At 45.0% G+C, this 14,455-nt stretch overlaps 1 protein-coding gene across 1 annotated transcript in view; it reads right to left on the reverse strand.

The window, feature by feature from the left end:
• Positions 1 to 2,890: 2,890 nt before the first annotated feature.
• The window catches only part of pkhd1l1.1 (PKHD1 like 1, tandem duplicate 1), a 37,024-nt gene continuing 25,459 nt past the window's right edge, over positions 2,891 to 14,455 (reverse strand). Inside the window, exons 51-78 of the mRNA XM_062558599.1 lie at positions 14,079 to 14,270; positions 13,504 to 13,655; positions 13,195 to 13,354; positions 12,659 to 12,830; positions 12,011 to 12,099; positions 11,761 to 11,927; positions 11,422 to 11,551; positions 10,610 to 10,728; positions 10,205 to 10,334; positions 9,855 to 10,028; positions 9,591 to 9,694; positions 9,192 to 9,318; positions 8,942 to 9,063; positions 8,769 to 8,859; positions 8,515 to 8,663; positions 8,038 to 8,160; positions 7,820 to 7,931; positions 7,495 to 7,611; positions 7,252 to 7,417; positions 6,866 to 7,098; positions 6,565 to 6,729; positions 6,318 to 6,475; positions 6,036 to 6,171; positions 4,861 to 5,205; positions 4,615 to 4,766; positions 4,363 to 4,509; positions 3,885 to 4,038; positions 2,891 to 3,567 (exon numbers count right to left, since the gene is read on the reverse strand). Of these exons, the coding sequence (XP_062414583.1) occupies positions 3,359 to 3,567; positions 3,885 to 4,038; positions 4,363 to 4,509; positions 4,615 to 4,766; positions 4,861 to 5,205; positions 6,036 to 6,171; positions 6,318 to 6,475; positions 6,565 to 6,729; positions 6,866 to 7,098; positions 7,252 to 7,417; positions 7,495 to 7,611; positions 7,820 to 7,931; positions 8,038 to 8,160; positions 8,515 to 8,663; positions 8,769 to 8,859; positions 8,942 to 9,063; positions 9,192 to 9,318; positions 9,591 to 9,694; positions 9,855 to 10,028; positions 10,205 to 10,334; positions 10,610 to 10,728; positions 11,422 to 11,551; positions 11,761 to 11,927; positions 12,011 to 12,099; positions 12,659 to 12,830; positions 13,195 to 13,354; positions 13,504 to 13,655; positions 14,079 to 14,270 (4,295 nt within the window). The 3' untranslated portion in view covers positions 2,891 to 3,358. The remainder of the gene's footprint in view (positions 3,568 to 3,884; positions 4,039 to 4,362; positions 4,510 to 4,614; positions 4,767 to 4,860; positions 5,206 to 6,035; positions 6,172 to 6,317; positions 6,476 to 6,564; positions 6,730 to 6,865; positions 7,099 to 7,251; positions 7,418 to 7,494; positions 7,612 to 7,819; positions 7,932 to 8,037; positions 8,161 to 8,514; positions 8,664 to 8,768; positions 8,860 to 8,941; positions 9,064 to 9,191; positions 9,319 to 9,590; positions 9,695 to 9,854; positions 10,029 to 10,204; positions 10,335 to 10,609; positions 10,729 to 11,421; positions 11,552 to 11,760; positions 11,928 to 12,010; positions 12,100 to 12,658; positions 12,831 to 13,194; positions 13,355 to 13,503; positions 13,656 to 14,078; positions 14,271 to 14,455) is intronic.

Here is a 14,455-nt window from a genome sequence, read left to right on the forward strand (position 1 = left end):
GAAATTAATTGCATTTTAATTGCATAAATATTTGACCTGAGAACAGTGAGAAGTAATTTTTTTTAACATTTTTTTTATTTTTGTTCAACCAATTCCAGCAGGCAAGTGTGATGTGTTGTGGATTCCAGCCTGAGAATCTATGAGAATTGAGGTTGGATTCAAAAGCATCAACAGGTGTGTGGTGGAACAGTGCAGGGAGATAGCAGGAAGGCTGAAGTGTGGAGGATCCTCAGTTCAAACCTGCTCTCTCAGAAGGAGGGTTTGGTTGCAGTCAGGGTTTCAAACTGTAAACTTTGAAACAGTTTTGAGGTTTAGTAAACAATCCCAAGGTCTAATATGAGAAACGGACACAATGAGGCATGTGCTTGAATAGCACAAGGGAACAACTGAAGGGCTGCAGGCTCCAACCTGCTGTCTGAGGTTGTGGGTTCAAGCCCCTTCATGCAGACATCACTTCTGCTTTGAAAGAGTTTTGAGGTTTGAGTAGCAATCTCAAGGTTAAATACGAGAAACAAAGGGTTGATTAGTGTGTGGTGAAGTAGCGCTGCGGAAGAGCTGCTGACATAAGCCCCTGCACTGCACTTGAAGGTTGTGGGTTCAAGGCCAGTCTTGGTTTTGAACCTTTGGCTTTACTTCAGGTTTGAGTAGCAATCTCAAGGTTAAATACAACAAACAAAGGGTTGGTTAGTGTGTGGTGAAGTAGCACAGCGGAAGAGCTGCTGACACAAGCCCCTGCACTGCACTTGAAGGTTGTGGGTTCAAGCCCTGATGTGGAAATAGCATTTAAAAAGAGTTTTGAGGTTTAGCTCAAATGCTCAAGGTTAAATAGGAGAATCAAAGTTGCCAAAATGTGACCAGGACTGGTAGTGTAGGGGTGCAAGCTAGAGCCCAGAAGCCTCTGTGCGCACCGCCAGTGGGTTCAAATCCCGCTCGTGCCAAGTCTTGAGCACACTGCCGCGGAGGTAGTAGTGGGGGCATTGTCCCCACGGTTGTTTCAGAGAAGTGAACCCTAGGGGTTATGCAGAAACACACGGCGCGTTCACTTGAGTTATGATGGCATTGTCAAGAATGATGAAGAATCTTTTGCTGATGAATTGAATTTGATGTTAATTGCTTTGCTTTAGCCTTTTAGCACTTATTAGCTGGACAGCAGAGGTGGGAACAAGTCACTGTTATGCAAGTCTCAAGTCATTGCCCTCGAATCCCGAGTCAAGTCGAGTCAAAGACGAAGCAAGTCCCAAGTCACACTGACATGAAACTTATTACAGCCTCTGAGGGCATTTTTCAAGACAATCACATGTTTGTCTACTTCAGGGCATCCTGTGGACAACCTTAAACTGACAGTCTGGCATAGGGTGTAGATTTGTTTACCCTTTTTAGTGCATCCACCCTCCAATTCTCTGTTACATTCAAATTCAACTCACTTGTGCCTTTACCAATGCAGGAAGGATGAATAGCATGGTTGATCCTCCAAGATGCATCAATCCGTCTCTGGGGCAATATCCCATTATGATTTTTTATAAATGTCAGTTACCCAAAACTAAAAAAGGATTTAGGAAGAGCCACCATGTCCCTTGAGGGTTGAACCCAGATAAGGTTTAAAGTACAGAAATTTGGGGCATTAATGTAGGTTGCTCCATCTAAGATCATTCCAGTCATGTCATGGGAAAAAAATATTGTGAAAAAAGTCAAAATATGTAGGGTCAAAAAATGTTACAGAAAAGATTTTTTAAAGTAATAGGTAAAAAATTATTATAAAAAAATATATGTAAGGTCAATATATATATATAATATAATATATATATATTATTAGGGCCGGGACTTGATTAAAAATATTAATCTAATTAGAGGCTTTGTAATTAATCAAAATTAATCGCATTTAATTGCATAAATATTTGAACAGTGAGAAGTAATTTTTTTCACATGGATTTTTATTTTTGTTCAACCAATTCCAGCAGACAAGTGCAGAAATAGCATATTTAGAAATATAGTACTTTCAGAAATTCAGGTAGCCTATAGGTAAGTAGACCTTCTGTAAACTATGTTTTTTTAAGTAGACCAATACTTTCAAGTACATTCAGAACATTGGTTATGGACTTAGTTACCCTGGTCCTTAAACCAGTCATCTGGTGCAGTGTGGGTTGGGTGTGGGTCCTTGTACTCGGGTCGGGCTAACGTCCACGCTAGCTGCTAATTGTTTTGCGTTGAGGTGATACTTGAGGCTCGATGTGAATTCCTTGTTGCACAGCTTGCACACAACCACGCTCTTATCGACGCTTCCATCCGTATGTTTATTATAATAAGATTTCCCATTCACGGGGCCACCCGACACGGTCTCGTCAGCTTCTTCGTTCATGTTCACTGTGGTTTGTTGTTGTCTGAAGTCATGAACGCTAGTTGGTGCTCCAGTATAATCGGTCCACGGAAACTCATCCATGAGAAACGTTCCGCGGTGCAAAAAATAAGTGTAAAAATGCATAAAAAATGTTTAATGTGTTATTTTTTGTGTAATTAATTAATCTTAATTCACATTGTAATTAATTAATCGTAATTAACGCGCTAAAGTCCCGGCCCTAGTATATTATTATTATTATTTAGATATCAGATATTTTAAGCAATGCTGTAAATGATTATTAAACACTATTATTATTGAACACAGTTTACAACCATTGTGCACTCAGGAACCAACAAATGAAACCACGACACCCAAGAGAATTTCACTCTTTACACTTTGAATTCGACTGACCACATTTCTTGTGGCCCATTCAGCACCATGGACAGAGTCTTCATTCAGTATTAGGAAAAGAACCTGATCAATTAAGAAAAACACAGAAACAATTAATGACAAATAGAATTTATTGAAAAGATTTTTTTTGTTTCTAATCAGCATTAAAAAAAACGTATATATTTATATATTTATATTACTTGTATTCCTTCATCTTTGCACTTGTTTTACAATAGAAAAATCAATAACTTTGTAGAGGAAAAGTGATCACTGAACCCTGTCACATGAGTCCTGTCATCATTACAAAAAGTGAACTTATGCCCCATCGAACTTCCACTGAACCGGTGTCATCTGACTCCCATTGTGCCGAAAAGGGATATTGTAACTATTTTTTCTCTGTGACAAACTGTATTAAACTAAGAGTGTGCCTTCACCACAATCTTGATTTTACACCATGAAAGTAACCATATCAAACAGACATTTTCAGATTTTTACCTATGACCTCTAAGAAAACGTTACCCCACTCATATCATTTTGTTTAATTCTAAGTAAAAATTTACCCCTGAAAAACAAAAACCAGCCATGTGTGTAATATACTTAAAGATGTGAGGGTATCCCTCTCCACAGAGCTGTCTAGTAGAGGGGAGTACCTTCCAGGCAGCAGGCCACAGCGTAGATGACGCTGACCAGACACAGACTGCCGGCAGACACGGCGGCGCTGGAGCCGAAGACGCTGCCGTCGGTGGACGGCGGCGTCTGGGTGGTCGGATTGTTTTGGACGGAGAAGGCGCGAGACTCGGCGCCCCAGTTCTTCAGGTTGAAGACCATGGTCAGGTTCTCACCTGCAGGGAGAGCACCAGTCCTTATTGTGCTCATGCATGTTTTAATGGCTGGACCACAGTGAATATGAATGATCTTTCAGAATTGAACAGTCCACAACACAAAGATATTCAGCTTAGTATCAGATGTAATGGAGAAGATTCAAATCATTTGAGAAACTGGAATCAAAGAATATTTAGCTTACTCTTTGTTAATCAACTAATTATTCCTTGATTTCCTCTCAAGGGAGAACAATGTTTTTAAAGTTTTTAAATTCAAAATGAACAATAAAATAATCTATCCATTTTTGCAATATGTTGAAAGTGCGACGCAGACGTACCACTGCTTTGAATGGACAGGTGAGTGAAATTCGCCCAGCAGGCGCTGAAGCGGATGGTGGTGTTTCCTTCCAGTCCGCCCACGCTGCTCCCAGCGGCGTCCTTCAGGCTGGCCGTGACAGTGAGGGTCGTCACTCCCACAGAGACACAGTTACCCTGCACCACAGAGCACACAACAAGTGTCCACTTCAACACCGTGTGGACTCTGGGTGCGTGTCTCCTCCACATTTCATGTTATATTTCTGGTGTCGGCTCAAACCTCATCCCAGAAACTCCACTTTCAATCTAAAATGGTGAGCCTTAGGTGTGATCAGTTAAACCAAATGTTTTATAATCATTTTTATTTTGAGGGCGGGGGGGGGGGGGGGGGGGGGCGGGGTATTTAATGTGATTAGAAATAGTGGAGAGATGCCAGAAAATGAGTCCTCCAGTCACAGTAACATCCTTTGGTGATCCCCCTCCAGCTGTGCGGTGCCTCACCTGCTCGTCCACAGCCATCAGACTCGGCTGCTGGCGCAGAGGACCCACAAACTCTCCGGCTATCGGCTCGTCTACCAGCAACAGGTCGCTCACGCTGGACACATAGCGCACCGCCGGCTCGTCTCTGGTCACTTCTTCTGTGGCCTCCTGAGGTTTCGGAGCAGAAAACCGGTGGCGAGCCGGTGAGCGATCGCTCAGAGCTGACATTTTTTACTATGCAAATGTCGTCCTCGGTTGAGTCTTGACTTTCACCTCTTTCCAGCTGGGGTCAGATGACGGAGGAGGAGAGGGGATGACGCCCATCGAGGAGACGTTGAAGCCGATTGACTGACTGAGGCTCCCGGTAACGGCGGCCTGTCCCAGGTCGTCAGCGATGTTCTTCAACAGTGTGAAGTCCTCATCATCTGAGGAGACCCGAGGGAACCGACAGATGTGAACAAGGTCCTGTTTAACATTGTACCATGTCAACACGTAAATGACAGTTCTTCTCCCACCAACCGTTGGTGGTGTTGGAGGTTTGTTGCACCGGAGGTTTCATGATCTCCACCTCGACCTTCAGGCCCGTGGATCTCTTCCTGCGCCTCGAACCTCCATCCTCCCGGATGATTTTGGTGATTCGGATCATGTTTGGGGGAACTTTGAGGAACGTGGCGAGGTTCTGGATCAGGTTGTCACCAAAGAACTCGGCCTCGGTCATGGCGGGCAGCTCGAAGGAGATGATCAGCACCGGGGCGGTTCGGATCTCCACCGGTTGCGAGCCTTTCACCACGACCCTCAGCATCTTATACTCGCGGTCGAAGTAGTTGGTGCCTAGGGTGGCGTTCAGCTGGGGGTCAAATTGACCTGAAAAAAAAGGGATAAAATGAAAAGATGAAGAGATGAATGAACCGCCTTGACTACTGTAACTCTCTCCTGGCAGGTCTCCCTGCTGCCGCCATTCGACCACTGCAGCTCATCCAGAATGCAGCAGCTCGACTGGTCTTCAACCTTCCGAAATACTCCCACACCACGCCACTTCTCCGTTCTCTTCACTGGTTACCAGTGGCTGCCCGCATCCAGTTCAAAACATTGGCACTGACGTACCATGCTGTGAATGGATCGGGACCAGTCTACATCCAGGACATGGTGAAACCCTACATCCCAACCCGCACACACTCCGATCTGCATCTGCCAAGCTGCTTGTTCCTCCCTCACTGAGAGAAAAGCACTCGGCGAGATCGCGACTCTTTGCTGTCCTGGCTCCCAGATGGTGGAATGAGCTCTCTGATGACATCAGGACCACCGAGAGCCTCTACATCTTCCGTCGAAAACTCAAGACACACCTCTTTAGACTCTACCTTGACTAAAACACTAGCAAACCGTAGCACTAACAAATGGTAGCACTTAAATTGTACTTTAATGGCACTTTTCTATAACATGTTTTGAAACTGCTTATTTGATGAAAAATGTACTTTCTTGTTACTTGTTCTTCTGAGTTTGTATCTCTATGTGGAAATGCACTTATTGTAAGGATAAGGAGACTTATTGTAAAAGGATAAAAGTGTCAGCTAAATGACATGTGATGTAATGTAACTAAGATGTTGCCCTCAATCTGGCCTCATCCACATAAATGACTCTCCTAAGAGGAAAAACACGTCGGACATGACTGGCCCGCATATGTAGAGCGGTAGTACCTGGATAGCTGGGCTTCTTCAGGGTGTAGTCAGTGTTGTCAGAGTTCCACAGGACGTTAGTCGGAGCAACCAGACTGTTGTCAACATACACGTCCAACCGCTGCGGCTTGGAGTAGAAGACTGACACTATGACGCTCTGCACAAATCAAGAAGTAACCCGTGTGTTAGTCAAACATGAAAAAAAGGCCCAGAGGTTTTTAACAGGTATATATGTATTTTTGGGATCTGAGAGTCACATCTAAACTGAAAATTACGCTGAAGAAAACTAGTTTGCAGTATGACCTCAGATGGACCAGCGTTGAGCATCATGAGGCGAAGTTTCTGAGGGCTGACGCTGGTGAAGAAGACGTCGAAGGAGAAACCAGTGGCCACGATGCAGTGGAAGAGAGACACTCTCTGCTGGCAGGTGTAACCCGAGCACCAACCGTGATCCTGAGGACCTGGATGCAAAGACACACAGACAAATTAAAGACTTCCTCTTGGTTTAAAAAAAATGATTCAATTTCAACAACAACCGGACGCAACCCACCGTTGATCAGATCCAAAAAGCCGTGTCCGAGCACAGCGACGGGGGAGAGGCGCCGGGTCTCTGTGTCAGAGTCCAGACTCTCGATAGCCAGCATCCTGTAGTTCAGCCCGAAACACTTGTAGCTCTGCCAGGAGCTCATGTACGTGCAGCCTTCCCTGATCACACCTGATCAATTACGAAAACACGGCATTTTATGATTTACGACGTTTCAAGTTTAATCTCGGAATTCCACCCTCCTCTCCCGGGTCTGTGATTCTAAATCACGATCGGTCGCTTTTCATTTCTCCATCGGTGGAGTTACCTTTGTGTGGAGCGATGTGGTCCACAGGGATGCGGCTGCCGTTGGGGAACGTGAGCATGACTTTGGGGATGCGGTAGTCGCCCAGCCCCCTCCTGGGATCACCTCCCCACTCGTACTCGGACTGAGGCACCACGGCTCCCACTGCGCCCAGGAACGAGCCGTCCAAGTCCTTCAGCAGGCTCTTCTTCTTCGCATCGCAGTCCATGTCCACGCAGTCAGCTGGGTTGGCTTTTCTGAGAAAACCAAAAACATTTGATTACACATAAAACAAACACATGTTTCAAACATGGGTTTTGTCAGTTTAAACACATCTGAATACCAAAATATATTGCAACTTTGAAAACGTAGGTTATACTTAAGGTGTCTGTTGATGTGCAATGATTTACCCCACATCAGGCCGGTGGATGAAGACCCTGGCCTCCTCTGTGCTGTCTGTCACCGTTATGCCTGAAAGCTGCACGGGGTGCTGCAGGTCTTCGTTGATCGGGTTGGTGATGAACATGATGTCCGTCTCGCCGGAGCAGACCGGTCGGAAACTGACAAACATCGTGTCTGGGAAGGCATGTAGAGAAATAAGGAATATGCTCCAATTTAAATCTTTACACATCACTACTGGAGCCTAAACTCACCGGTGACTGTCATGAGTCCTTTGATGGCGTTGTAGTTCATGTTTACATGATGGACCTTCATTGGAGCAGTGTTGTGATTGGATGCAAAGGTCGGCCAACAGATTCCAGATCTGCCACCTGAACAGAGAGTAAAGAGCCACAAAGGTGTTCAAATTCTTGAAGTTGGATAAATAAAAGTTCATTCAAATCCTTCTATTAGAGGTTACATTTGTAATTTCAGCGTTATCAGCTAAATGTAGGCCAAGTCAAATAAACTTGAATAAATGAGAATGTGACGGCATCCCGGGATGAGCACAGACGGTCCACTTTGCAGCGCTCGATGTACCTGGGGGGGGTCTGGGGGCTCGGTGGTCGTTGCTGTTGACCACGTTAAAGTCACCGCTGGGCAGAGTGGCTGAACAGTTGAAGCTCGGGCTGCTGCCAACAATCAGGGCGTTCTGAGGAAAAGGCGAGCAGGAGGGAATATGACATCTGTCAACTATAATAAAATACGTAAATCCCATAAATATGAGAGAAAAGGGAAAACTCAGAGAGGAAGTTTACCTGAATGTGTACAGTTTTGTCGGCGTACGCGTGGGAGAGGGAAGGGGGAGCGTAGATGAGAGGCATCACGCCCATCCCGTTGTCCACCAGGGTCACGTTGGACACGATTACGCTCATGATGGTCTGTCAGGGCGAGACGAGGAAGACGGAGACGAGGACTCCGTTTTTAATCATGCGGCTCCTTTTTCTTTGAAATCCAACAACTAAGTTTTTATAGATAATAAATATTTCCCTATCTAGAAATGCATGATGTATCTCTAAAAGAGAACACATTTCAGTACTTCCTCCAAACCCATTGTATAAGTCCCAGTTTATTTTTACTCTTCCAGACACCTAGCTTCACTTGACCTCAAGGTTAAGAGGCCCGACTCCACACCTTTTCCTCTTGAAGCAGTCAGACTGTTGCTTTGTGGGAAAATTAAGCACACGACTGAATGGAAGAATTCAGAACTGGAAGAAGTTGTAAAGTATTTCAACCTGAAAGTAGATGCCGTAGTCAAAGCTCCTCCAGACAAAGAAGCCCTGGACGAGGCTGCAGCCCGGCAGGCCGTCTTTGTTCAGGTAGACTCCGAACAGACCGCCGTGAGCCTCGTTGTGGATCCATTTGTCGTTCTTGTTTAAGTAACCTGCAGAAATGACAAAGTGTGAAAGAAAGCTTTAAGGGCAGCAGCTCTGTATTGTTTTTCTCAGCCTGAGCAGTTAAGCTACGGAACTTGGATCATATCCGTTACCTGGACACGGTTCACCGTCGATGCGGTAAGCGACTCTCTCGTAACCTGCCACAACGTTATTCTGCAGCACCACGTTTGTCCCCTCATTGACCTGAAGAACAAAAAACACAGTAGAGATGTGAACGCAGACAGAGATTGATTGATGGTTGCTGTTGTACTCTGAGAATTCTCACCTCGATGGCGGCGTTCCAGGCGTAGTTAAAGGGCTCCTCTCTGTCCTGATAGGAGCCGGGCCACAGCGTCATCACCACCAGGTTCCTCCTCACTTTTACCTTGTCACCCCAAATTCTGATACCTACACACACAGATCTTAGGACTTTAGGACTTTAATTTTTAAACTTAATTTGCACGATCGTGCCTCGTGTTGTCATTTTAAATTGCTAATGAATCACTTTGATTGGATCTCAACCACGACGTGTTTACCTTCTCCCACAGTGTGGTGGACGACGTTATCGTCGACGTTCAGACCTGCTGTCTCAAAGACTCCGATGGCCGGGGAAAATCCGTCATGGAAAGCACAACCCTGAATGTACGAGTCTACTTCTGAAACCTTTTAGCAAAGAAAAAAATATTAGTTATGTGAACCCCTGCATAAGGTCACAGGAGACTCTAAGAGTATCTTAATACAAATGTGTGATATATCAAAGAGGTCCTTTTTTTTAAGGTTCCAACTTCCTCAACGCAGTTTGAGCATCTGTCCTCCAGATAAAAGTTTTATTCAATATGCATATAGTCATTTAGTCCTACAGCTAGTGTGTGTGTGTGTGTGTGTGTGTGTGTGTGCGTGTGCATGCATGCATGCGTGTGTGTGTGCTGCTTTACCTCTCCCAGGTTGAGGAAGGCCACGGAGTAACGAGGGTCGGTGGCATCGGTCCAGCCTTCTTGACCAGAGCGGAGGAACTCCACATTCCTGATCTGAGCCTTGCCTGTAAACCATGAAACGACGAGATGGTAAATGAGTTTGAACATAAACCACAAAGGTGCACTTATTAATCATAAAAGAGCAGGTGAACTGCTTTGAATCCACTCTGGTCAGGATGCTACAGCTGATTGACACATGCCGTCTGTCAGAATGTGTACTCTCACCTTTGTAGTAAACTCCATTCCAGGAGTAGCTGCCCACTAAAACTCTGGCTCCGAATGACTCCGACATCATCTCTGGATACTCCTCACCGATGATCTTAATGTTCCTGGTCACAAGGCCGACATCAGCCGCCAAAGTGTAGGACAAGGACGTACCTGAGACGGGGTGAGTCTCACCTGAAGACAGAGAGAGAGAGAGAGAGAGAGATTAGGGTCATTATAGAGCTGATTCTTCATCACATCAACTACTTGACTACTGTAAAACCCTTAATAAAGCAACAACAAACTCAATATCTAGCAGGAATTAGCTGGTGAGCAGCAACATGTTTAACGGTTTCTACAGCTGAACTGACCGATGTGAGTGTGGGTCAAAGGCTGGCTCAGGGTCAGGATGTGGCCGTCTGCTGACACGGCGGTGATCTGGAGTTTCTCTGTCTCCCACGCGTTGTAGCTGGTGGTGGAGATGACCACCTCTTCTCCAACCTGCACACAAGCAGACATGTGGCTGAATACTGGCAGCAGGTATACTACGTTTTAATTGCAGACTCAAATGGACAGTGGGAATTTTTTGAGGGATGGTATGAGGTATTTATCCAAAGTCACCCGGGACACACGCAGTTAAACACAAACTAACTCATTTAGCCAGAGGTAGACCAGCAAAACGACTGGTGCTGCTACTCCTCATGAAGATGAATAGTTAAAGACATCCAAAACTATACTTTCTAGGAAAGGCCACCGTAAGAGGAAAGTTCTCTGACCTGCCAGTCCACAGACTGCGACAGGTTCAAGCTATTTGAGCCAGCGGCGGCGGTGGAGGCCAGTTTGGTGTGGTAAACGTTGCGAGGTTGTCCGTAGAGCTCCAGCGTACCGAACACACCTGTGGTTCAACACACACACGCACAAACAGAGTCAGTTTGGGTGCGCCATTAACTCTGTGTGTCGGGCTGGGGGTGCTGGTGCAGGCGGAAGGCAGGACTCAAAAGCAGGATTTCCAGAAGGTGCCCTTTATTCACCAACAAAACCGAAGAACGTGCACCAACGATGACTGACGTAGACAATGACGCGACCAGGGACAACAGGCACACCAGGCTTAAATACACAAGGGAGGTGCAGGTGATCGAACACAGGTGGGAACACTCAGGCAATCACAGGACAGGACAGGAAGTGAAGCTCACCCAGAGACACGAGAGACAAGAAAACTACAAAATAAGACAGGAAGAAGACCCAAACCGTGACACTGTGTGATGAACTGAGGTCACAACAGAGCATCATAAGCTCAGTCTTCTGTTTTATGGAGCATGGTAATTCATTAAGTCATCACGCAATCTTATTTTTGTCAAACCATTTTTAACACAAATACACATACATATGTCTGTGTAGGAGTAGAAGCATTTCATGTAAACCTGTATTACTTTTGCAGATAAAAAAAGTGTAGTTATATTTACAAAATAGAGCAGAATGTTTCACAACATTTTGTAACTATATCATCAAATGTATTGCACAAATATATCTATGATATGACAAAAACGTATGTAAGAAATACATCAGCTTCGTCGTGTTGTTTTCTCACCCAGGACTTTGGATCCCTGGTTGGGCCCGTCGGGCAGAGGCCAGTCCGGCGTGCGGTGGTTCCCTCTCAGTTTGATGTGCAGCTGACCCCTGAACGGCTCGTCGTCCCAGCCTGCAATCAGCCGGCCGCCCTGAAAACGCACGAGACGCCGACGGGACGTACTGTGAGTGTCGGATCATTTGACAGTACTACGCAGACAGAATACTATTTAGCTTGAAGCAGGTGACGCCTTTTCTGTGTTCAGCCGTGGCACTGGTAGTAACACACAAACTGACATCCAGTCACACACCAGCTGGTGACTTCTTCCTGCGGCTCAAGGAGATGACGGATCACACTGACCTGGATGGAGATGTAGACGGCGTCCAGCACCACGGTGCTGTACTCGGGGGCGGCCCGAGCCTGCCTCGACGACGAGCTGTTCGTGTTCATGTCGGGGATCTCCAGAACCCCGATGACTGTCAGCTTGTTGAGGGGAGGAGTCTCACTGTCCAACACGACCCACTGCCCTGTGGGGGCACACTAGTATTTTAATACTACAGTATACAATCAAATCAACGCTGGAAATAAAGAACTGTCACTGTTTTGTTACCTGATGGGATGACCACATCAGCACCCTCTGTAGGTGCAGTGAAGTTGTTTTCAGGTGAACTTGTCCAGAAGGAGGCATTGGACCATCGGCTACAGAGGAACACATGCAGTACAAAGACCATTTTAGGGAAAGGAGACAACAACAACTTCTTCTTCCAGCTTCACAAATAAGATATTTTGTGAATAAATGGGGATTCTAAAACACATAAAGCACTGGGAGGGACAAGGGGCGGGGTAGGAGGCGGGGGGGTGAAAGGTTAAACAGTACTGTATGTCCCTTCTGATTCACGTTTTATTCCTGAATATCGAAAGAGAGCCAATACAACTAGATATATAAATATCTAAATTTAAATCAAGTAATATATTTAGATAGCACTGCAAGATATTAATTTTAGCGTGCGTTAAAGAAGAGAAGAGCAATTCTCTTGAACTAAAGTTTTCAAAATGTACCTCAACCAACCACAACTAAAAAACATCAGTAAGAAAACAAAAAAATGTGAAATACTGTGACAACAAAATGCTCTTACTACTACTTTTAATACATCAATTTGGCTATTCATTCTTCTTATTGTCTGACTGCAGTCTCCTGAGTTTGGATGCGTTCCTCCTGGTCGTGAATGGCATGTTGCGTTGGGCCGGTGGAACGTACATGAAGTTGTCAGGCCGGTGGGTGGGCAGAGGGGCGAGCGTGGCTGGGGGTGGGGGTGTTGGTTGGATGCAGTCGAGGTAGAAACAGCGGTAGACTTGAAAATTCACGTCGAAGTCCTTCATGGAGCGGTCCACGCTGTCCCGACGCCTGCGCTGGCTTGTCTTCCCAGACACTGCAGACACAACACCACGACAAATCGACAATCAATCCGCGTGGTGGGGGCGCATGGCGGAGATCAAAGAATGATCAGCTGAATGCTTTTGTGTGGTTTCGGGGCGAGATAATCGCAAATGGAGACATATTGAGCACATTCTCAGGTTGCTACATTCATTTGGGGTTTCTACTGTGCAGTATTTCTCTTATACTGTCTGGATACACCTGCATTCAACCTCTTTCTAAAACACTTTGTTTCAGACCGCACAGTCAATATATAGAGTCATTAACAATTATACAACATATATTTCATATTAAAAAAACTTCAACCTCTCAATTAAATTCAATTCAAATTAGCGATAGATGAGTCAAGTGTGTCTAACCGATGTAGTAGAGGTCGTTGGAGCTGTCGTCGAAGTACCAGTCTCCGTTATTGTTGTCACTGAAGTTCAGCGGCGTCGACGAGCCGCTCCTCTCGTCCAGGATCCTGAATCGATCCGGACTCTGAGTGAGGTTGTGGTTGACGATCACATATTGATCCGACTGTGACACGAGGAGAGTACAGCCAAAAAACCCAAAAGACGTCAGTATACAGTTCAGTAGGTACGGTAAAGAGGCAGAAAGCTCATCCGACATGTACAGATACAGTATTGTCATATTATATTACAGCTTGTAAAGGCTCTCTCACGTACGCTGAAACCGTAGAATTTTGCAGAGTAAGTGATGTTGGTGATGTGATCCATATCTTTGAAGTACCAGTTGTAGGTTTGTCCAGAGGGCAGCAGGGCCATCCAGCCGAACTTATGGGTCATCCTCTTCTTCAGAAAGGGAATAGCACTGCTGCCTGTCATTCAAAACAACTTATATAAGTATAGATATCTATATATATAGAGAAATGTGTGTATTTATATATATATTTGTTGTATTTGTATATCTGTCATCTCACTTTGATGTAGTACATAAATGATAAGCCATTCATTGGTGTTTATACAGTATTTGCCAAAACTTATTATCAAAATGATGTGATGGAAAAAAAATATTTTCAATTATAATCTGTTTGTGCATCACACTAAATAAATAAATAGATAAATTGTTTATGTTATGTGGTCTATATGATTTCATTATCTTTGATGAAATTGCACTGTCCAGGAATCACCAGTAGAGTTCAATACAGATTCACAGATGAGTTTCTGCTTCCTCAATAACAAACATGACCAAGCCTGTGTGGGTTTTAGTACCAGGGGAGTTGGTTAAGATGTTTTAGTACCATGGGAGTTGGTTAAGATGATGTCCTTGCCCTGCAGAGAGGTCGGCGACGGGTTGTTCAAGGCCAAACGATGGAAGTTGACGGTGTGGTCGCACACGGCCCCCGGGAAGCCCACACTCCACTCGTCACTCTGGGAACAGTGAGCGGGGTCCAGCAGGGGGCTCATAGGCACCACTTTGTGGTTTATGTGTCCTGGAAACAAGGAATCTTGGTTTAATCGCATGCAGGTATGGAAGATGAGCCCCTTTAAAACTTCGAAAGAAACAGTATTTGTAGGTTTACAGTGCGGTTGTACTGACATAGATAAAAGATATAAGTGGTTGTTTTTGGCTAATTAATGCCAATTAATATTAACATTAATAATATTAACATTTTTG

The sequence above is a fragment of the Pungitius pungitius genome, chromosome 17 (assembly GCF_949316345.1).
Source record: "Pungitius pungitius chromosome 17, fPunPun2.1, whole genome shotgun sequence".
Lineage (NCBI taxonomy): Eukaryota > Metazoa > Chordata > Actinopteri > Perciformes > Gasterosteidae > Pungitius > Pungitius pungitius.